Source organism: Heteronotia binoei, chromosome 3, assembly GCF_032191835.1.
Source record: "Heteronotia binoei isolate CCM8104 ecotype False Entrance Well chromosome 3, APGP_CSIRO_Hbin_v1, whole genome shotgun sequence".
NCBI lineage: Eukaryota > Metazoa > Chordata > Lepidosauria > Squamata > Gekkonidae > Heteronotia > Heteronotia binoei.
In genome coordinates, this window is record NC_083225.1 from 100,769,305 (window position 1) to 100,792,351 (window position 23,047).

The following is a 23,047-nucleotide window of genomic DNA, read 5'->3' on the forward strand; positions in this document are numbered from 1 at the left end:
TTGTTGGGTCACCTGATGCAGCTTGAGGGTGCCGTCCCTGTCTGAGTTGTCTGATTTTGCGGCAGGTTGCAGCTGGTGGGCGCTGGTCCCTGGGTGGCGGGCTTTCTCTTTGTGCACATCCTCGGTGGTGGTGGCTATTTGTAAGGCCTTCTCCAAGGTCAGCTTTGATTCCATTGCAATTTTCCGACGTGCCTTCCCGTCCCTGAGGCTGTGAGTGAACTTTACGAGCAGGTTCTCCTCCAATTGTGTGCCATACTCCGCCTTCCTGCCCAAGTCTTGTAGGCAGGCTAGGAAGGTCGCTACGGTCTCGTTTGGCTCCTGGAAGCTGTCGAGGAACTATAGCTTCTAGGTGAGGAGAGTAGGCTTCAGGATGAAATGGCCAGTCAGCACCTCGATGATCTTGTTAAAGGAAGACGCCTCGAGTGTCTCTGGCGCGACCAGGCCCTCTGCTAGCTGTAGTGTGGTGATGCTGCAGTTGCTCAGCAGGATGGCCTTCTTGATTTCGTGTTCATCATCCTTGATTCGCTGTGCCACGAGGTGGTACTTGAGTCTTTTGACCCAGGCTTCCCAGGCCTCGGGCTGTGCCATGTCGAACTCCAGAATGGAGTTTTGCGATCTGGATGTGGCGGCCATGATTGGGCTGGGCGGCGGTGCCTGTTGTGCGGCGGTGCTGGAGCTCAGTGTGCTTGGCGGTGCCGGGGTGTCCTGGACCTCGCTCATCTGGATCCCATCCTCGGTTCTATGCACGGCAGAGTCCCGGAGTGAGTGATAACAAGCTTTTTAATAGGAATCACATAGTACAGGTTACAATACAAGACTGAGGATGGGACCTACCGGCCCAACTTATATACATCTCTGGATTCCCACGCTAGGACATCATTGGGCCATTCAAACCGGTGGAGGTTTGTGATTGGTCTAGGGCCGCAGGGATTTGGATCCTGCAGCCCTTTGTTCCCAAGTCCCCAAGCTCAGTCTGCCTGGCTCCAATGAGCCCAGTGGGAGTATCCTAAGTCTTCTCTTGAGTCCACATTCATAACAAGCCCGCTGAAGCAGTCCAGTATAGGACTAGAAGATGGCCAAGGGGCTTCCAGCTCGTGTACTGTATCAATTGTGGTGGGTAGGTCCTGGCGGAGAGTCAGGATTTTATCTGCGAAATATGTTGCAAAAGCCTCAGAGCCAATATCCAATTCTCTACCATTTTGATTGCCTGATGGCAAGACTGTTGATGACCGAATTACTCTAAAAAGTTGGGCTGGGCGTGACTTCGCAGACTCTATGGAGGCCGCATAGAACTCTTTCTTAGTGGACTTCATAACCCTTCATAGACCTTCATAAATGTTCTATAAGTGTGGCAATGTTCTTCGTCATGAGCACATTGCCACACTTGCTCTAACCGTCAAAGTTGCCATTTCATCCTCAGCAGCTCCGTGGTATACTACAGGGCAACTTTGGTGTGACAATGAAGAGGGCGCTGGGGAGCGATGTCATCGATGGCAGTGGAGAACCAGGAGTACCAGTCCTCCACTAACTCATTCAATGACCCACCAGGGGCATTGGATTCTGCAGGGCCTCCTGAAACCACTCTGGGTCCATTTGGCTCTGCGAGCGAGCATAAATCTGCTCACCGCCTAAACAGGAGGGAAGTTTCAGGTCTAACCGGGCTTTCAGGGCATAATGATCTGACCATGGAACTGGCTCCACCATCACCAGATCTGGTAATATACCTGCTCCAAAGATCAAATCCAGCGTGTGACCGGTCTGATGCGTGGGAGCCGATACAAATTGGCTGAGTCCTAGTGTCTCCATGGATGACACCAGGTCCTGTGCCTGCTGAGATGCTGCGTCATCAACATGGACGTTGAAATCCCCCAGAGCTAATAGCCTGGGGAAGTCCAATGCCTAGGTGGACACAGTATCCAGCAGGGCAGGCAGGCTTTCTGGTGGTGCAGTAGGCGGTCAGTACACCACCCAGATTGCCAAACTCTCCTCAGCTTCCCACACTAGGCCAACACACTCAATGCCAGCAATGTTTGGGACAGGAAGCACCCTGAAAGAAAAAGAATCCCGGACAAACACAGCAAGCACAGTGGAATGGAGTTCTGGAACCTCTTTGTAGAAACAAAATTCTCAAAAAATGTTTAAATGTTCATGAGGGGCACCCATATGTTTCTCATTCATTTCCCTCTTGAAAGTTCCAGCACCTCTTTTTCCAGAAAAAAAGCCCTGCCCATAAGCATGCCTACAATTAGTTTGGAAATGATCTAATGCCAATGTACTAAAATGTGTTGAAGAAATAATACTGGGAAAGGATGGATATATCTAAGGAAAGAGCTTTATGTGACTCAGACAATCTGGGTCCAGTTTCATACAATTTTGATACAATTTGGAGCTCAACTACACTATAATCTGCCCTGGATCTGCTCTGTATAATCCACTCTGTGTATTTAACATATGACAGAAGTTAGTTTGCTGTTTGGAGCCTCTTTTCACTATGCAAACTATTGAGGTAAGCCAAGTTTTACTGCCTTCAGATATAAATCCTTTTTAAGTCGATTTGACTTACAAGGACCTGTCAACTGTGGTCTCCTAAAATCTGTAAAATAATTGAAATCTGTATAATAAATGTAATTACTTATTTACAACCTTTATATTCCACCTTTCTATGTGTATTTACAGAAAGCAACATGAGCCAACTGGAGGGCAAAAGGGGGAATGTGCGCTATATACATAGAGAATGTGTGAGTCATACAGACTTTGGTTTGCCTTCCTGAATAACACCTAGAGCAACTGCTCATGACATTTGCCTTCTTTGTAGTCATCAAGAGGAATCAGCCCTAAATAGTCTGGGCCCAAGATGCTATCTGAAGGATTGTCTCCTCCCTCATGATCCATCTACTAACTAAAATTTTCTTTAGAGTTCCTTCTCTGGGTACCTTGTCAATAGAGATTAAACTGATGGTAAACAGGGTGACAGATGTTTCCACTGTGTGTACTGCACCTCTGGAACACTTTTCTCTGAGAGATCAACCTGGAATCTTCAATGCTGGCATTAAAAATGTAAGTTTGGTTTTTTAATGATTTTATCAAGTTTTGTGTAGTTTTGATCAATTTGCTTCTGTCTCCTGAGATCTATTTTTGCTATTATTGGGCAATTTCTGTTAAGTTACATCATTTATACCCTACCTTTCTCCCTAGTGGAGACCCAGATTGGCTGACATCATTCTCCTCTCTTCCATTTATCTTTTCAACAACTCTGTGAAAAAGGATAGGCTGATGGTGTGTGACTGGACTGAGGTCACCCAGCAATTATCCATGCCAGAGTGGGTTCAAACCTAGGTCTCCCAGATCCTGTTCTGACATTCTAACCACTACATTTTGCTGGCTCTAATGCCCTGTCACTTATTTGCTAAAGTTGGTGTGTGTGTGTGTGTTTTGCTGATTATTTTGTTAAAATCATTTGTGTGTGTGTGGGGGGGTGCTATAGGCCACTTTGTACAGTTACATTTGAATTTCTATTGGCATATTATGTTTCAATACAGCAAGCAAGTAATGTGATAGTACTTTTATATCCTGCCTTTCATCTCAGGATAGCACACATGAGGTGGCCAGTTCATCCAGGTACTGACCAGACCAAGACCTGATTAACTCCAGGAAGTTTGCTGAATAATTTGTCTCGCAATCATACCCTCAGACTCAGGGCCAGTGAGAAAAAAGGCCAGGAGAATCATTTGGCCTTGACCTAGGATTTCCAATTTTAGATGAGACCTGGAGTTCTCCTGGAATTACAACTGATTTCCAGAAATCTATTCCATTGAAGGAAGTGTCAGCTTTGGAGAATAGACTCTGTGGCATCACATCTCCATTGAGCTCCCTCTTCTTCCCAAACTACAACTTTCTCAATCTCCAACCCCAAATCTCCAGAAATGTCTTGAGCCAGAGGTGGCAACAAATGCTCCTTCTAAACTGTGGAGTCTTGTGAGCCAAAATTCCACTTTGCGAGCTACTTGCATTAAAGTAGTGAGCAAGTGATTTGGCTACTGTATTAATTAGTTTGCTCTAGGACCACCCTGCCTGAGCTAAGACAAAGATGTGTGAGCCAGGGGCTAAAAAACTGTGAGCTAGCTCACACTAACTCAGATTAGAAGGAACACTGGTGACAACCCTGCCTGAACCTCAGACTCAAAGGAGGCCTCAAATTTAGACATTTATTGGTGAGGCATTTAATAAGCTTTGTAACTTTTTATGTACACCATTCCCCCACCCCCATATTCATTATGCCTAGGGGCTCATAAAATATAATGGCTGATGGCAAGGCATACCCAGTTTTTCTTCTAATACCTGTATTTTAATAATAACAGTAGACCGATTAAACAAGGTAAGAGCAAACAGCCTCTGTTTTGCACACATAAGTTAAATACTATTACAGCTAAGATAATATCTGGTTGCTGGAACTTCCACAAAAACTACAGGGCTAGTTTCAGGAGGAGTTGTAAACTGTGCTGTGAGTTACACATTAGTCATGAAATGGATGTATATATAAAGTAATGTAACATACACTGATATGGCATTTGAGGGGTGTGCAAACTAAAGCCACACCCATTCCAGGAAGCAGGACATAGCAAGAAAAGAAGCAACATCATGCAGTTGCTTCATCTCCAAGTTTTGGAACAATGTTCCTTTCTTCCTTTTCCTTAATTTATTTTCCCTTGTAAAAATACAAAACATTAAAAGTGTTTAAGAGATTCAGAAACAGCATATCATGGAAAACCATGGCCCTGGCACATACTATTTTCTTTTGGCAAATTTTCCATGTTAAGCAATAAATGCTAATCCATCTACAATTTTGAGCTGAGCTCGAATACTTCCCTTATAAAATCAGTTGAAATGCCAAGAAATCCCACAACTAAAGGATATTTTTGCCCCTCTTCTGTAACAGAAGGTTCTTCACCTCTTATGTTCCATTGTTTCGCAAGTGCTAAAAACAGCAAACATCTCAGAAGATTTTGAAACACTTATTAATTAGTAAGCCTCCCATATGGACTTTCTCATGAGTAGGTAGGCACAGAGGCATGCTCTCTGTCACGTGTACTGTTTCCTTGAGTATTTGATTGCTGGAGGGAACAAGAAGCCACACCCCCCTCACTAGGTTCATTATATAGTTAGTCAACGGATAGCTTGTGTTAAATTTGCCTCAGAAAACACAACTCTTAACATCAGGCAGCAAAGCATGAAATGTAAGTATACAAATTATGTATGGGTTTTGTTTTCATTTTGTTTTGTTTTTGGTCTCAGGTTTTTAAAATCTACATACTTTCCTCTTTTAATTAACAAATACAGGGGAGAAAGCAATCATTTTTTTTCCAATATGCAAAGGTTGGTTGGGTCCCCCCCTCAAAGAAATTAAGGTATTCAAAATATTAAGGGTTTTCCCCTTCCAAATAAATTAAGATATTCAACATATATATATATATATATTTTCTTCCCTTATTTTCAAAGAGTTCTCATCATTCTTTTTGAGAGAGACATAAATGTACAGTTGCTTCCATTTATGGGCTAAAGACAGAGCTATGCCTTGCCTATTGAGGGTCCCAGGTTCAGTCACTGGCATCCCTAGTGAAAGGAGGCCAGGCAGCAAGTGCTGGGCAAGGCGCAGAAAGTCAGGCAAATAGACTGAACCAATGGTCTGGTTCAGTATATGGCAGCTTCGGTGTTTCACATATGATATGCCATTGGTGCAAATGCCACTGTTTCTGCTTGACGTTCCTTTCTAGGCTAAATTTGTGGCTATTTTTATGTTACATGCATTTGCATACGACTTCAGAATTTTACTGAGCCAGAAAATGTGCAGCCTTCTTGTAGATGCAGATATGTCTGTAACTTACAGGATAGTGTTATTTGATACAGCTGTTGAGGAGAGACGGGTGACAGAAGCATTTCCTCGAGCTGCAGACCAATTGATGAAGTAATGGTATTGTCATTTCCTTAATATTTAAATATTTTATGTATTTTAGGGGTGCCAAACTACAGGTGGGGCCTAGAGTTTTCCTGGAATTATAACCTCTCCAGACAACAGGGATCAGTTCCCCTGGAAAAAAAAATGGAAGCTTCAGAGGACAAACTATGGTATACCATAGATTCTAGCTGAAATTATTTTCCAAATTCTGCCCTTCACAAGCACTTCCATCCAAACATCCAGGAATTTCCCAGACTGGAGATGGCAACCCAAAGTTTAATGCCTTTTGGTTAATGCAAATGCTGACTTTGACTATGATATGCACTTATCCCTGCTGTATAAAGGCCAAACTTTTTTAAAGTGTTGAGATGTATAGATCTGTAGAAACTTGTAAATCACCTGAATGGAGAAACTGTATGTTTTACAATGGCATTTTCAATGGAATGTTCAGCCTGTGAAAGGCCTTTTCCCACAGAAAAGCATGGATATAGAGATGTCTCTGTGCAGCGCTATAACTAGTACTTTTTAGAACTGAATGTGCACAGACAAAAGACTAACTAAATGTGGGACAATGGTGGTGTCATCGTTAGAGGGCCAGACTATGACTAGTGAGTCATGGATTCAGATCCACATCCATTCCCAAAAGTCACCACTGGTCAATCTTCAGTAGGGTTGTCAGCGCTGGGTTGGGAAATTCCTGGGGTTTTGGGGGGTGGAACTTGGGGAGGCAAGGTATCTCAACTGGTTATAATGTCAATGAGTTAACTCTGACAAATACCCATTTTTTTCCTGGGAACTGATCTGTCATCTGGAGATCAGTTGTAATGCCAGACCCCTCCTGAAGGTTGGAAACCAAAATCTTGGGCCTCTCTCTTTCTTCTCAGACTAAGCTCCCCCCTCCCCCCCCCCCCAGATTGTATGCCATATTAAGCTCCTTGAACAAAGGGTATGATAGAACTGAGGACTTGCTGTGCTTTGCTAACTTGCCCAAATACCATGTGAACTACTTCCATAGATAAATAAAACACTGCCTATAATATTTGACCTGCATGTTATTTCGCTAAATGAGGAATATGTAGCTGTGAGCTCACCAGTATTTTCATTGCTATATGGAGAGAGTTGGATATAGGTTTAATACGTGTAGTAAATAAATAATATGATTTGGTAGGTTAATGTTATTAAAGAAAACTGACATCTAATTAGATAGAAGTTCTGGGTATTTTATTCAGAGTTTAGCTGCTGAGTTTGGCTGAAACCCCCACTCCACAGAACACGTTTCAGTTATGTTCAAGTAAGAAAAAGTTTTTCAAATGGAAATTTTATGGGGGAATTGAATTATCTTAGTGTCTGTACTGTCCAGGGATTAATATTCAGTGATACTTTCAGTCACTAATGTGAGTGGAAATTAATTTCAGAAAACCCATATCCCCTAAATTTAGGACCCCAAATTAGGAAACGTACACACTTCCCACAGATTTGTTTTCTGTATTAAATCTCCCACAAACACAGAATCCCTAGGGTAAAATTAGTTGATCAGCTGATGATAACAGATACAATATTTTCTCAACAGGATGACATGCTGGAAATGATGATGCAGTAGCTGCTGTTATTGGTTTACAAATTTTACTTTGGTTGATATTTTTCTTTCTGTCTAAGAATATTTGGTCTGAAAATACAAATTCTTTTTAAAGCATAGGCCGTTTTCGCACTCACGTTTTACTGGCGCCACGACCATCCTGACGCCGGCGAATCTGCATGGATTTCGCACCAGAAGCTCCGGCGCTCCCAGAAGCGCCGGCTACTTCCGTCGCTAAGCCAGCGCAAACGGAAATCGCAAAGATGCAGGAAAACGTTTGCGCTGGCTTAGCGACGGAAAGCGCCGGCGCTTCTGGGAGCGCCGGCGCTTCTGTTGCGAAATCCATGCAGATTCGCCGGCGTCAGGAGGGTCGTGGCGCCAGTAAAACGTGAGTGCGAAAACACCCATAGATTCCATTATGTTTTCATGTTGTTTTAACCAGGAAAAGGATGGTTTGGTGTTACAAGAAAATACTCAGATTATGTGTAGAAAGACTATAGGATTTTGGAAAGTAAATTTTAAATCCTCAAACTAGACTGCATGCAAGGATATCTTGTGATCACTTTTCTGGCTAGTAAACAATTTATTTGTTATTTTAATATTATACAGATCAGTTTGATCATTTCACCTATCTGATTTTTTTAATGTTTATTGTATAAGAATTTATAGGTGTATATGTTAAAAGCACTAGGAACTACGAATTCAAGTCACAACTGGGGTGTAGATTTGATCAGGAATCTATGCTTAATCTTCATGCAGGCCTTGAATTCAGCAGGAGCTCACAGGAGCTCCTGAACCTTTCTGATGGCCCCCTCCACCTCCCCACCTACCTTGTCCATTGAATAGTGGGTGCAGCTGCATAACAATCCTGGATTAGGAGAGGGCCAGCCAGCCAGCCACCAGGAGTTTTGCCACACCCCCAGCAGCCCTCATTAACCCCTGGAGAAGCCCATGCCACCCTTTCTTCACTTATGTGATTTTTGGGTGCCAGGTGGTTTGCTGGCCTTTTGACTGTGGGTGGGGGCAGCCAAGGAGAGCCCCAGGTGAGTGAGGCCTGCTTGGGCTGGCTGGATCTCTAGCCAGCCCAAGCAGGCCTCGCTCACCTGGGGCTCTCCTATCTTGTGTCGGGTTGCTTTTGGTTTGTGGGGGGGCAGCAGCATATGCTAATGAGTTATGCTAATGAGCTTCACCACCTATTTTTTTTCAAAACGTTCCCTATCTTCATGTAAATATTTTCCTCTCTGCCCCACTTTCTTTATGGCAACCCAGGAAAGTAAGACTGTTCTCCTAAATACCTATATTTTATAGAAATTAAGAGAAATCATTGTGGGGGTTCAGTAGTAATGGGGAAAAAATCCTAAATACTTCCAAGAACATTACAGATAGAAGATAAAAGGACTGCATCTGCACAGCTGGTTTGCTTTATTTTGGCTTCCAAGCTGAAATGTAGGATTGTCAGGTCCATCTCAAGAAATATCTGGAAACTTTGGAGGTGGAGCCAGGAGCAAGCTTGTGACAATATAAAGGCCTTCCCTCAACTTGGAAATAATGAAGTATAGAGCACCTATTTGGGGCTCAAATAATTGAACCCCCTAGTCCAATCTTTTTAAAACTTGGGGAGTATTTTGAGGAGAGGCACCAGATGCTATGCTGAAAACTTGGTGCCTCTGCCTCAAAAGATAGCCGCCCCCAAGAGCCTCCAATACCCATGGATTGATTCTCCATTATACCCTATGGGAAGCAATCTCCATAGAGTATAATGGAGTGCCCAGCAGACATTTCCCTCCTCCCTCCACTTTCTGATGACCCTGAAGCAGGGAGAGGGGCTGCAAACCAGGGGATCCCCTGCCTCCCAACTGGGGATTGGCAACCCTACCATGTGTTCTTTTGAGGATTCACATAATATTGTCCTGCAGCCATCTACTTTCCTTGTTTTTCCTGACTTTGCTCTGATCTTTCTAGGAAGATTACAAGTCAAATGCATGTGCAGCTGTTGGATAGAAAAGTGTACACATTTTACTGCCCATTATCCATCACAAGAGCCCCATGGCGCAGAGTGGTAAAGCTGCAGTACTGCAGTCGGAGCCCTCTGCTCACGACCTGAGTTTGATCCCAGCGGAAGCTGGTTCAGGTAGCCGGCTCGAGGTTGGCTTCCATCCTTCCGAGGTCAATAAAATGAGTACCCAGCTTGCTGGGGGGAAAGTGTAATGATCGGGGAAGGCAATGACAAACCACCCCATAAAAAGGTCTGCCATGAAAATGTTGTGAAAGCAGCGTCACCCCAGAGTCGAAAATGACTGGTGCTTGCACAGGGGACCTTTCCTTTATCCATCACAGCTTTCATTTCCTTCTCTGTTTTCATTTATTTATTCATATATTTATACCCTGCTTTTCTTCCCAGGAGGGGCCTAAAGCAACATGCATCATTTCCCTGTCCTCTATTTTATGCTCATAATAATAATAATAATACTGCGAGGTAAAGCAGCCTGAGTAACTGGCCCAATATCACCCTGTCAGGTTCTCTGGCAAACTAGGGATTCAAACCTGGGTTTTCAAGATCCCTAGCCCAATACTCTAAACACTAGCATACCACCAGAGGACTTAAAAAAAGCAGCGACTATTTTGTCTCTAAAGCATTGTATCCCTATAGTAATATAGCAACCACTGATTTTTTAAAAAAGAACTGGCAAAAAACTCTATGGTGTCTGTGTGGAGGGGAATAATAGATGTATGATCAAGGAAAGTGTGTAGGAAATCCTTGTGTTGATGCTCCATTGCTACTAAGAATGCCTCTATATTTGCAGTGGCAATGACAGAAACATTGCTGTGCAGATACATCTTAAAAATGAAATACACAAACTAGGTGAGACAACTATCCATGCGTGGCACTGCATCTAACAGTGGTCTGACTAACCTCGCATGCCAGTCACAAAAACAGCTTTACTCACAGGCAAAATGGGATCTCTATGTACTTAGAGATTCCACAGGTATACAAAAAAATACAACTTTCTGATTAAAATTAACCCAAACAACCCACCTACCCCACCCCCCTTAAAAACTGGCCATAATTACCTCAAACTGTGCTCAGAAGGGAACAGAAGAAAGGGGGAGGAAGAGAAACCGGCCTGATCAAACCCCTTCAGAATGTATAGAGTGCTTGAGAGCAAGAGTGGCAGGATTTCCAGTTTTCATGGGCTCCTCATTTGTAGTGGTTTTTTATGGGCTCCCATTTTGCAGTAACTTCTTTAGGGGAAAAACATACCACATAAGACCATTACATGTAGCTATTTGGTGTCAATTTTGAACCCCATTTGGACCTCCTTGACTTCCTAATGATGACAAAACCCTGACTTGTCACTCATTTTTATTTACTTTATGTCATCTGTAGTCTGCCTTTCCCACTTGGACTCAAGGCACACAGTGAGTCAGTATAATTAACTGGATGGGGTTGTAGAACAAATCAGAAATCTAAAAACAAACTGAAGCAAAGTCTCAACATGACATATTAAATTATACAAAAATTACATACACAGTCCCTAATAATTTATCTAAGTAACTTTGGGAATCATTTAATATATTATAACTCTATTAGAAAAATGTAGAAAAGTTCTCTTGAGTAATTCCAATCTGTTGCATGCTGGGGGCCAAAGGAAACATAATCTTGGGCAACTGTCATTAAGATCTACCAGTTGTACCTGAGGAAGTCTTTAATCCTCTCTCTCTCTCCCCCCCCCCCCACTCTTTTCTCTGGCTCCTAGCTCCAGATTGGTCCCCACAATCCAACCCCATGCTTTCTCCTGCTTTCATACACACAACACCTGATGAAGAGAACTAAAAAGTTTAGGCTGATATAAATTTTGTAACTCTTTACAGTACCATTGGGCACCTATTTCATTAATTTCCTATAGTTGCTCTTGGCCACCCCCATATATCGCTTGCCCCACTGCATGTATGTTCCTGGCAAGGCTTCATTGCCACCACCACAAGGAAAGATTTATGGCTAAGGAAGTAAAGCCCTGGACTGAGAGTCCTTCTAATTTTACTCATCCATTCATCTTGCAGTAGCATAAGAATTAGCAATAACTAATGCTGAATTCTATTACCCAAGAGGATCCATCCCTGCTATGATTATTATAGTTACACAGTACAGGTAAAATGTACTTATGTGGTGTTGTAATTCTATGACTGTCTCTGTTAAATATCCATGGTGTATGAAGTGTGAATCTTACTCCTTCAACACATGGATCACAGGGGCCATTTGAATGTTAATGGATGCAGACATTCCAAGAGGACCAGTCATATGCTTTATGTTAGAGTAAACATAGCCATTAAATTATAATAGTACTCTAGAGGGAGGAGGCAGGTGAATTGCCAGGAATAGCAAACCTGAATCATCCAGGATGTTCCTGAAGCTTCACATGACCAATGATAAGCTTGCATCAGGACCTTACACAAAATCATCCCCCAAAAAGGGCTCAAAAGGAAATGCCTTCCTGTCCACAATCAAAAGTAAGAATCAGCAGAAAGCCAGGAGAAGGGATGATATAAATCAGCTGCTGTCCAAAGGGTTTAGGGTGGACTGAGATGGCTGAATGGCAGAGGAGGAACTCCAGGTGGATCTGCAGTTTGTATTTAGGTTTGTGCCTCACTAAGATCTTCTACAAAGGCAACTCCAGTTTAATGTTATTGTAGAAACTATTTCTTTCTTCCATAGGACATATATACATTGCATGATCTTTAAAGATAGGCTTTTGTAATTTGATAGGTAGCAAGTTGGTCCTGATTTATATTAATAGTAATGGCCATGGATCTACAACTGGATAAACTGGAATATAACATAATTAACTTTGATGGTGCTGTGTATAAAGAAGTGAAGTTGATGTTCTGAAGATGTGAATAATTGTATTTGAAAAAATCAGCAATAAGAGAAAGTGTGTTAGCATGTAAAATGTGTTAGCTTTTTGTCTAATTACAGCAAGAGCCAGTTCTCTAGGGGCAGTGTGGGGTGCTAATGGACAAAGACCTCCATGGCTGCTTCCACTACATTTCTGTTCCTAGAGCACTGCAGAAATCAGGTATTTCTCCTCACAGAACAAAGAAAAGGCACAGCTTTTCTTTTCTGCTTCTGATGTCATAACATGCATGAAGAATCAGTTATACATCTATTATACTAGATGCTGGTCAAACAGTACATTGACAGTGATTCTCAAGTGGCAGCACCAATTTTACAAGTAAACAGACCCATGTTGTTTTCATTACAGTTGACATAGTAATAATGCTGTACCTCAAGGTCAGCAGAGCTTGGGACAGGAGCGGAAAATGGTCTACGAATGTGATTGCTTGTTACAGGTGGAAAGATAAAGCTCGCAAAGGTCAAATGCAAGATACCCTTGGAGATCTGCAAAGTGTTGAATGTGATGTTCTCTCTCTTTGTTTTTGCAGTGTGAGTGGCATTATAAAATGAATGTCAGTGACACAGAAGCAAGCTCTGTGCTGAAGAATTTGCTCCAAATTTATTTGCAACAAAGGGATAGAAAAAGTGTCCGGTGCTGTAATTACACAAATCCCTATGTTCAGGAGCAGGAAAATATCATGGCGTCTCTATTCATCCTGATTATTGTTGGGTTTTTTGGCTTTCTCCTCTTTGCTTTGATGCTCAGCAATATTGTTTTCAAGAAGCAGGAAAATTACATGGACTGTCTTTATCATGAGACATGGCAGACAGCTGGAAGAAAACTATCACATGAAGAAAAATTGACTGTCCTCTCAAAGACTGTTACTTCAGAGCTAAGAGATATTGACCAGTGTCAAAAGACTGTTAGCTTCAGCACAGTACCCAAAGCTCCAAACACAGAGTCAGTCCTGAAACCTGTATGAAAACACACTCCATGTGTAGTCTGATGGCCTGTTATGAACTGTAGATATTTCTGTTGCTTACAGATTTATGGAACTGAAAGCCTGGAACAGTTCTCTGTGAAACTTAGATTCTGCAAGTCAAGCTTCCTACTCACCGCTGAAGATAACTGTTCTGTTCTGAACAGTGCAAATATATTCCCATTCCAGCCCTGTGCTTTCTGGTGAGAGACCAGTAATCGAGTCCAGACTTGCAGGATCCTTTTTATATTCTTCTGAGCCTTCTTAAATGTACTGTGTATGTAGTTAATGGAAAAAGAAAATTGTCTCCTTCCTTATATTTTTATACTGTGCCATTATGGAGGCCACCATTTTTTCTAGCCATTACCTGGACATGCTGGGCATTAACATGTATGGCTTATTTATTTATTATTGTTTAGCACTAATGTTTATGCTCCATGTGTCAGAATAAAGAGAGATAAGCTCTCCTAAGAGGAGGTCTGCACTGTCTTGGGGAAAGTGAAAGAGCAGAGATAACATGTAGTTGACACAAACTAAAGCCCATATTAACCTTTGAGCAGAATTACACACAAGAAAATGAGAGGTGTTTCGTTGCTTCTGCTTCACATAATGGGCTAGTGGTGGCAGAGATGGGAATCATGATGCAGATCTAAAAGAGCCTCCAGTGGAATTGTGTTTGCCTCCATAATTCACTTGAGTTTAAATCCTGACTAGCACACTTCCCTCCCTCAGAGGCAAGATTTTCCTTCTTTTTTCTCTCTCCCTTTCTGACTGAGCAGCCCTATTAATCAGTTTTCTTCTTTTCTGAAGAACTATGGCAGTCCCACCCTGTTACAGTATGAAATTTTGCTGCTGGCTCAGCCCAGGAACCTGAGGGAAGGGTCAAAATTCCCCATCAATTTAAACCACTGAAATGGCACTCAAGGCTTTTTAAAGTTTAAAAATAATAAAATATTTTATTCAACATAGAGGGGAAAGTTCGGGTAAAATCAGGGGCCACAAGTCTGAGATAATTCACTATAGGCACTGACTACAGTTCATATGTTTCAGGTAACTGAGAGTTGCTTAAGATTTTCACAGTGACTTAGAATTTTTAAGTTGAGAAGCTTTTGTTTCAGTGTTTTCCAACACTCTAGTATACCTTCTTGAGCATATTTGGCTCTTTTGGTTTCCAGAAGGCAGGGATACTCTGTCCAGTACCTAAACTCCTTACATAAACACACCAGTACTCTTCTTGAGTTTTACTGACTCTTCAGAATTTTAAAAGGCAGTTTCTAAACACATCTGACCAGGGATCACTCCACTCCTCAGTGCTATCTCCCTTTTCCACTAGAAGATCTATCCCCTTTTTTGGCCTGAATTAGTCTTCTCCAATCTACCCACTCCTGCTGCCAACCTTCCCAGTTCTCCGCTTATGTTAAACTGCTCTCAGTCAGGGCTAAACACAAACCCTGTACTAAAGCATTGTGTCAGGGCTAGACACTTCTCAGTCAGGGCTGAATTCAGAGTCCCCTCTCCTCTGCATTCAGCTCTCAAGTTTTTCTCTGTTCAACTGATGCTAACCAATCAGATCTCTTGGAGCAGCTCAAGGCTTCCTGGCTCTGTGAGGAATTAACCATTCACAGTCCATTACATGTTTACACAGCCCTTCTGAACTTCTAAAAGTGCAGTCCATCACTGGTTGCTTCCATACATGAATTAACTAGGGGAAATTATGGCCCTGATACCTTTGCTGGTCATACAAAGCCACCACCAAAATACTAGGGGGAGATCACAAAATACTACTTAACTACATGGAAAAGTTTTGCCCTACTTCTCTTATTTATCCCAAGACACTGAGGAGTTTATAGATATAACTTTTTTTAGCACAAGGGATGTTTCAGGCTTTAAATCTCAGAACAATGACTGTATACATATATAGATATTTTCCCCTGAACCATGTTATTAAAAGTAAATAATATTAAAAGCCTGCTTCCAACTTCCACCCTACTCCCTCAACTTTCTGTCACACTCTAGAACAGGGGTGGCCAAACTTGCTTAATGTAAGAGCCACACAGAATAAATGTCGGATGTTTGAGAGCTGCAAGACTTGAACATCAGATGTTTGAGAGAGGAAGGAAGGTAGATAGATAGATAGATGATGGGGGAGGAGGAAGAGAGAGGTATTAAAAAGCAAGTTTAAATGTATTCTCCAAGCCAGCCAATGGGGTTGCAGAGGCTTCAAGAGCCACACAATGTGTGTGAAAACCACATGTAGCTCCGGAGCCAGTTTGGCCACCCCTACTCTAGAATTACCATGAAACAGCACCCTGGGGATGCTGTACAAATAGGGACTAGAGGCATTTAAACACTCACCACTTTGGCTCACGTTCTGCTCGCTAATTGCAATTGGGGAACTGCTGTTTCATTGAACAGTTCAACAGTTCATAAGCAGCGTAAACCTGTTCATCAGGTTACTTTTAACATATTCAAAAAGTACAGTACAGTGCAATTAGCAACGTTTAACACATGCACATTGTAACATATCACATGCACAGACCTCTCACTACTACATGCTGCTTGGCAGCCAGTTTTTAAAATGAGTGAGGAAGCCTGTCAACCAGCCAGTGATCTTAACTAGGGATTTTGTTTTTTATAAGTTCGACTGTGCTCATTTATAGGTTTTCTGTGCTCATTTAAGTTTGCATTTTCAACAATATTTCATGTGTATGCATTTCACAGCCATATGGGAATCCTATCTCCTCCTTCCATGACACTGGGAGTGTCAATTTCACCAATTGCACAGATTCAAAAACAACCCAAAAGGTCTGGCACTTCAACCAGCAGCTATTGTGCAGTCATAAGGCTGTTGTTGGCAGAAGCTTGAGTGAGATGATGGTGAGGAGAGGAAATGTGAGGCTTAGCTCAGAAATAAATGTGACTCTTGAATACTGGATGTGTTCACCTGCCAAACATGTTCACCACAGAGTTAGAGGAATCTTTAACAGCAGCTATCATGTTTCTCAGCAACTTTTATTGAGTCCTGTGCAAAGTCAAATGGGTTCTACAGAAGATGAAGGGTAGGGCTGAACAATGTATAGGTACCTCTTCTGTCCATCAAAGTTGATGGGACTTTGCCCGGTCTTTATATTAAGTTGTATGGGTGGTATATTTTCCAGACTCCAGCTTTTAACTATAAGTACATTACCATGGTTTGCTCACATGATCATTCAAATCTGTGGCAGCTAGTTTTCCCAGACTTACTTTCATCTATAATAACCACTGATAAGATACGTGTGTGCACATATTGATATGATATACTGAACAGGATTGGCTTTCTGGTCCCAATCAGCAAGGTCAAGCCAGTGCAGTTGGAGAGCAGAAGTCAATGTACTGAATTCTTCTTTTGGAATGATATCATGGCCTAATATGATTATAAGATAGCACAGGCTGACTCAAAATCATGGCTGTCCACAAAAATGGACCCTCCATGGCAAAAATGTAGAGAGTCCTAAGGTGACAATATAAAGTTTTAGAGGATTAAGGAAAAAAAGATTATAGAAGATCTGACCTCTTTCTTACTTGGACATTCCTACCTGGGGAAAGCCCCATGTGAACTAATGGGCTATAAAATGTGGTATCACAGTATAAATAGGGAAGAGAGACGTTAAACACTGCTTGATTACTACTCCTTTCACAACACAAGTTTCCTGAGGCTACTATTCATTTTTTTAAAATGCCATGGCTTTGTTGCACAGGTGTAACATGCTCTTTGCTTCTACAGATTATGTTCTATGGGACTCGTTAAGAACACTATATAAATGCGAGGTATTAAACAGTACAGTTGCTGCTCAAAGATTTTGAAAAGGCACAGCAAGATATCCACTTTACACCCAATCTTTAATGAATACATGTGTTTCAAACAGTCGAAGTTCAATCATGGGTGCCTGCCTGTCCATACTGTAGGATCCAGGTTCAGTCCCTAATGTAGGCAGACAAAGGATCACAACTGGCAGTGTTAGGAAAGACCAGCCCCTGAGACTAAGGAGACCTGCTGCCAGTCAAACCTGTCAACGGTGAGATGAATCAACGATCTAGCAGTATAACTAAACTTCACATGTTCATATGCAACACCATATCCACGCTAATTTTTCCAAACTTTGACCCATTCTGTACATTTCTGGTTTCATGTACAATATCTACAGAGAAATGTATAAATGAATACAACCTAGATATAAAGAATATATTCTTTCAGCAACAAGCATTGCAGAAATAGGAATTATTCTAATTCACAGGGAAACAAAATGTTCAAAGAACTTCAAGTTGTGTAGGTGGCAAACCTTGTTTTCTATTATTCCTATTTTAACAGGGAGCAGAAGGGAAATAACCACTCTCATTTTGTCAAAATGCTTGCGCAAGGACTTTTAATAGGTGGCTTCTGTCTTCTGCAGTTTTCATGCTTCCGCTTGAGCAAGCTCTTGTGCAATCTGAAGATCATCTTGGAATTTAGTTTCACTTTTCTTGCACAATACTGTACTCCGAATTATGAGAAATAGCTTCTCTGTGAACAAGATGCAACGCTGGCATCCAGAATGGATACTCTGGATCCACTTCCATGTCAGGTGAAGGCTCACCATAGAATTAGAAATAGCAGTTGTACATATAGAGGGTGGGCAGTAAATTAGCATGCAAAATAGTGAAGATACTTTTTAACACAGTAAAAGAATAACAAGCTTGGTTTTATGGCCATCATTTGCCTGGACTTTGGTGTAATGATTAAGAGTGGTGGACTCTAATCTGGAGAACTGGGTTTGATTCCCTACTTCTCCACACATGCAGCCAGCTGGGAAACTTTGGGTCAGTCACAGTTCTCTCAAAGCTCTTCTCTCAAGAGCAGTTCTGTCAGAGCTCTCTGAGCCCCACCTACCTCACAGAGCGTCTGCTGTGGGAAGAGGATAGGAAGGATATTATAAGCCGCTTTGAGAATCTGAGTGAAGGGCAGGGTATAAATCCAACTCTTCTTTGACTGCTATTTCTAATTCCATTTCTTTGTCTAATGAAGAGTGCTTGCACACAATAGCTCACCTTGAATAAAACTTTGTTGGTCTTACAGGTGTCACTGGACTCTAACTTTGTTCTATTGCTTCAGGCCAACACAGCTGCCTACCTATATCTTATTCAGCTTTTGTTTAGGATGTGACTGAATACAGTGTGCAGTGAAGTCCATTGTGAGGTCATCACTGGTCCTTCACATCATCAGAACATTACATGTACTCAGGGCTTTTTTTGTAGCAGGAACTCCTTTGCATATTAGGCCACACAACCTTGATGTAGCCAATCCTCCAAGAGCTTACAAGTCTCTTCTTACAAGGCCTACTGTAACCTCTTGGAGGATTGGCTACTTCAGGGTTATGTGGCCTAATATGCAAACGAGTTCCTGCTATTAAAAAAGCCCTGCATGTACTTCAATGTATTCAAAGGTCCAAGATGCATCGCATTGTGAATCCATTGTTAAAAAACATCATGCACCGGAGTTACCTTGACCCTACTTTGAAAAAACAGTGTCTTCAATATCTAAAGACACTAAGAACTCTGCAATTCAATGGTTACAATACCATATTTTTAGGAGAAACTGACATTTTGGAAAGCCTAATAACAGGGGAAAAGGTTCCTCAAGAAGGAAATCTCAACTGGCCCATATGGACAATTGTACATGCTGCTAGCAGTCAAGGATGGGTGCCATGGAAATACAGAGTGATTCTAAGAGATGATTTATCTTTAACCCATCAAGAAGATGTCTTCCAGGAGTTCTGTGACTTCTTGTCTGTCACCTATGGAAAGTGTGCCATTGTGGTCAGGGAGAAAAGACTTCCGAGAATGAAAAATGAAGAGTCCAGTCAAGAGGGGGAGATAAGTGAGCCTCAGCCTCACTTATCCAGTATCAAGTGCTGCCTAGAGACCGCCAAGGCCACAGGTCATGAACTTCTCTCAGTGCCTTTCCCTTACAACTACCTCCACCCTATGGAAACTGCCTGGTCATCTTTAAAATGGTTTATCATCAGTAACAGAAAGGATTATTCTCTCAAGTCTGTAGAAAGGACCTACTCATACCAGTGCATCCTTTTCAGTGACTTGATTGGAAAAGGAATAGAGAAAATGAGCCCAAGCAAATGGAAGGTAGCAGTTAACAAAGTGCGGCGATGGGAAAACTACTACCTGGACAAGTTTTCCTAAGTATTGCTCTAGACATTTTTTAATGATCTCTGACTGAGCATTAGCATGTCAGCAGACTAAATCCAAAGGGCTAGTTGGTTTCTGTGTTGCTATTTGAAAGCACAAGCAATAATAAAAGGAACCAAGTTAATATGGCTCTGTTGCTGGGTTTACAAATGCTATTTAAATAGATGGATTTAATTTAACACAGCTATGATGAAAGGACACATCAACAAACAGGAGGCAAAAGGTAGCAAATATAACCAACTAAAATGAGGAGAAGGAGAAATAAAAAGAGAAAGCGAAAGTGGGGGGTGGGGGAGTAGAGAGTGGGTAGCATGGCCAACACACCAGTTTCAAATAGCTCTAAATTGGTGGCATAATGAATCTAGACATCATAGGCTAAAAAACAATCTATAGGATTATGGCTTGGAGAGACAGCATGTCTGAAGTTGTCTGCTTCTGATTCTCTGGCCATTTTCTTTTTATTCTTCTAGCCCTAGTTAATAGTCACTTCTCAGAAAATGTCATCTTTTCCAAAAGAATGAATGATAGTCGATGTAGGTAAGTAGGGGCTGTGGCTCAGTGGCAGGGTATCTGCTTGGCATGCGGAAGCTCCGAAGTTCATTCCCCAGCATCTTCAGTTTAAATGACAAGATATTAGGTGATGTGAAAGACCTCTGCCTGAGATTCCAGAAGAGACACAGCCAGTCTGACTAAACAATATTGAATCTGACAGACCAGCAGTCTGATTCAATGTAAGGCAGCTTCATATGTTCAGATATAGTTGTAAAAAACAAGATTTATGGTCAAAAAAGTCTTCCATTTCAAAATCTCAGCTCCATCATGAACTCACTATGTAAGCCTTGGCTAGGCCACATTATATATTATACAGAGGATATTGGACTGGATCTACTCATGGGTAATATAAATGTATGGGGGGCACCACTGTAGTATGGGTGGAGGTTTTGGCCTGGGGCATTGATGTAGATGGAGAACATCAGAGCAATGATAGCGGACTAGACTGACAATGATAGCGGACTAGTCTAGCATTTTGTTTCATACAGTGGCCAACCAGTTGCTCATGGAAGGCCCACATGTAGGGCACAGAGTTTATTCCCATGCCACTGTCCCAACAAAAATCCCATCTATACCTCCTGAGGTGCAATTCATTCCAAACAGAGGGGGAAAAGACAGGTATAATATGTGTGGCTATTAAGAACATAAGAGAAGCCATGTTGGATCAGGCCAGTGGCCCATCCAGTCCAACACTCTGTGTTACACAGTGGCCAAAAAACCCAGGTGCCATCAGGAGGCCCATCAGTGGGGCCAGGACACTAGAAGTCCTCACGCTGTTGCACCTCCCAAGCACCAAGAATACATAGTATCGCTTGCCCCTGAAAGAGTGTTCCAATAATACACTGTGGCTAAAAGCCACTAATGGACCTCTGTTCCATATGTTTATCCAATCCCCTCTTGAAGCTGGCTATGCCTGTAGACGCCACCAGCTCCTGTGGCAGTGAATTCCATGTGTTAGTCACCCTTTGGGTGAAGAAGTACTTCCTTTTATTCATTCTCACCCGACTGCTCAGCAATTTCATTGAGTGTCCACGAGTTCAGTTTCAGTTTGCTTTATGACCAAATACACAGCACAATGCAGGCCAACAACAACCACATAAAAATTGTAAAAATCAAGTTGGACCTAAATAGGTGAAACATAAGATATTTAAAAAATAAATGTGAAAATAAAATATAGGACATTAGTATGAGTAATGAAATATGAAAAATAATACAGTAGTGGTCAAACATCTTCTAGCTTAATAAATATAGTACATATAATAAAAAATGTAAAAATTATACAGCTCCAGAAAAAATATTAACTAGAATACACTGGTTAAAATTACAATCTGTTACCTTGACATTAACTTGTAAGAACCATAAAATGCAATTTGATTGCATGGGAACAAAATTTGGCAACTTTATGCATGGTCTCTGTATTTATATCAGTTTCAGTAGCATTTGTGATGGTATACAGAGTACTCTGGCATTTAAGAAAAGATAAAATACAAGCTTGGAAATATTCAAAAAACAGTCAATTCAAGACCCCTTCTTTACATAATCCTCACGAATTCTTCTAGCTGCCGCCATAAATTTGGCACAATTAATTGTGAATTGGGGGTTAAAATCTGATAACAGCGTATTTCTGATTTTGAAATCAGAAAACCCGAGACATCCCTCCAACAAAGAATAAATGTACCTGGCTCGTATGCCAGGGTATAGGCCACACCCAAACAAAACATGCTCAATAGTTTCAACTTTATCTGCACCACAAGGACAAACACGCTCAGCCATAGGCACCTTTCTAAAGCGGCCCTCAAGCCAGGGCCATTATCTGGAGAGATTCAGGTGAAAAGCCAAGCGTAGACAATTTCTGATGGATGGCTCTAACCCAAGAGGAACAATAACTATCCTTTAAAATCAATGATGTGATATTCGTGGGGCAATGGCTGAGATTAAGCCAAGTGGTGATTGAAAGTAGGCTCACCCTAGCCTCTATCCTTAGCAAGCCAGTTTCCAAGCGTAGTACTGCATTGGAAACGCTGGTTGGAAAGTGGAAAATGGCTCTCAAGAATTTGGACTGAATTTTCTCAAGGGGATCAAAACTTGATAAGGATGGACCCAACATAGTTCCATAAGTGAGTTGGGGTATTGTTTTGGCCAAGCAGAGTTTTAATGCAACTGGTATAAAATGCCCCCCTTTCGTGAGAAAAAATCTAATGGTGGCCTGGGTCGATTTGCGACCAGAATTGCCAGCATATTCATGGTGAGCCTTCTTTGACCCTGAGGACTGAATCAATATCCCCAAATATTTGTAAATTGTTACCTGTTGTAGACTGTGGCCATTTATATTCCATCTCCTTAGCCTGGGTTCTAGGCCAAAAGCCATTACTTTTGTTTTCTGATAATTAATCTCTAAGAGGTTATGATCACAATAAAGACCAAATTGAGCTAATGCCCTTCTAAGGCCTACTGGTGTTCTAGACAGCAAGTTTGTGTCATCTGCAAAGAGTAACGCTACCAGTTGCCTATCTGCCAGGGAAGGGGGATGAGTATCGACTAGATGGAAGTTGATGATCATATCATTAATAAAGATGGCAAAAAGGGAAGGGGCCAGCATGCAGCCTTGCTTGACTCCTTTTAAAGTTGGAATAGGGTCAGTAAGGAGACCTTGCTTATTGTACCTGACCCTAATAGACGTGTTGGTATATAATGCGGGATCAGGAATAAAAGTCTCCTGTCAATTGAGGTGGCTCTTAACTTCTCCCATAATTTCCCTCTGGGAATGGAGTCAAAAACAGATTTTAAGTCAATAAAGGCTGCATAAAGAGAAACCGTTCTACTGGTTGCGTATTTTTCTATCAAATGTGACAAAATCAAATTATATCCCAACG

The 23,047-nt window shown here is 41.7% G+C and overlaps 1 protein-coding gene across 1 annotated transcript; it reads left to right on the forward strand.

Annotated features, from left to right (window-relative positions):
* The first annotated feature begins 18,851 nt into the window (after nt 1-18,851).
* Nucleotides 18,852-19,727, forward strand: C3H21orf140 (chromosome 3 C21orf140 homolog). The gene has a single exon (XM_060235135.1). The coding sequence runs from the start codon at nt 18,870-18,872 to the stop codon at nt 19,614-19,616; it is 747 nt and encodes a 248-aa protein (XP_060091118.1). The 5' UTR covers nt 18,852-18,869; the 3' UTR covers nt 19,617-19,727.
* Nucleotides 19,728-23,047: the final 3,320 nt, after the last annotated feature.

What these genes read in the sequence shown, in the direction of transcription:
- C3H21orf140 (XM_060235135.1), top strand. Translation starts at nt 18,870, where the DNA reads ATGCATCGCATTGTGAATCCATTGTTAAAAAACATCATGCACCGGAGT.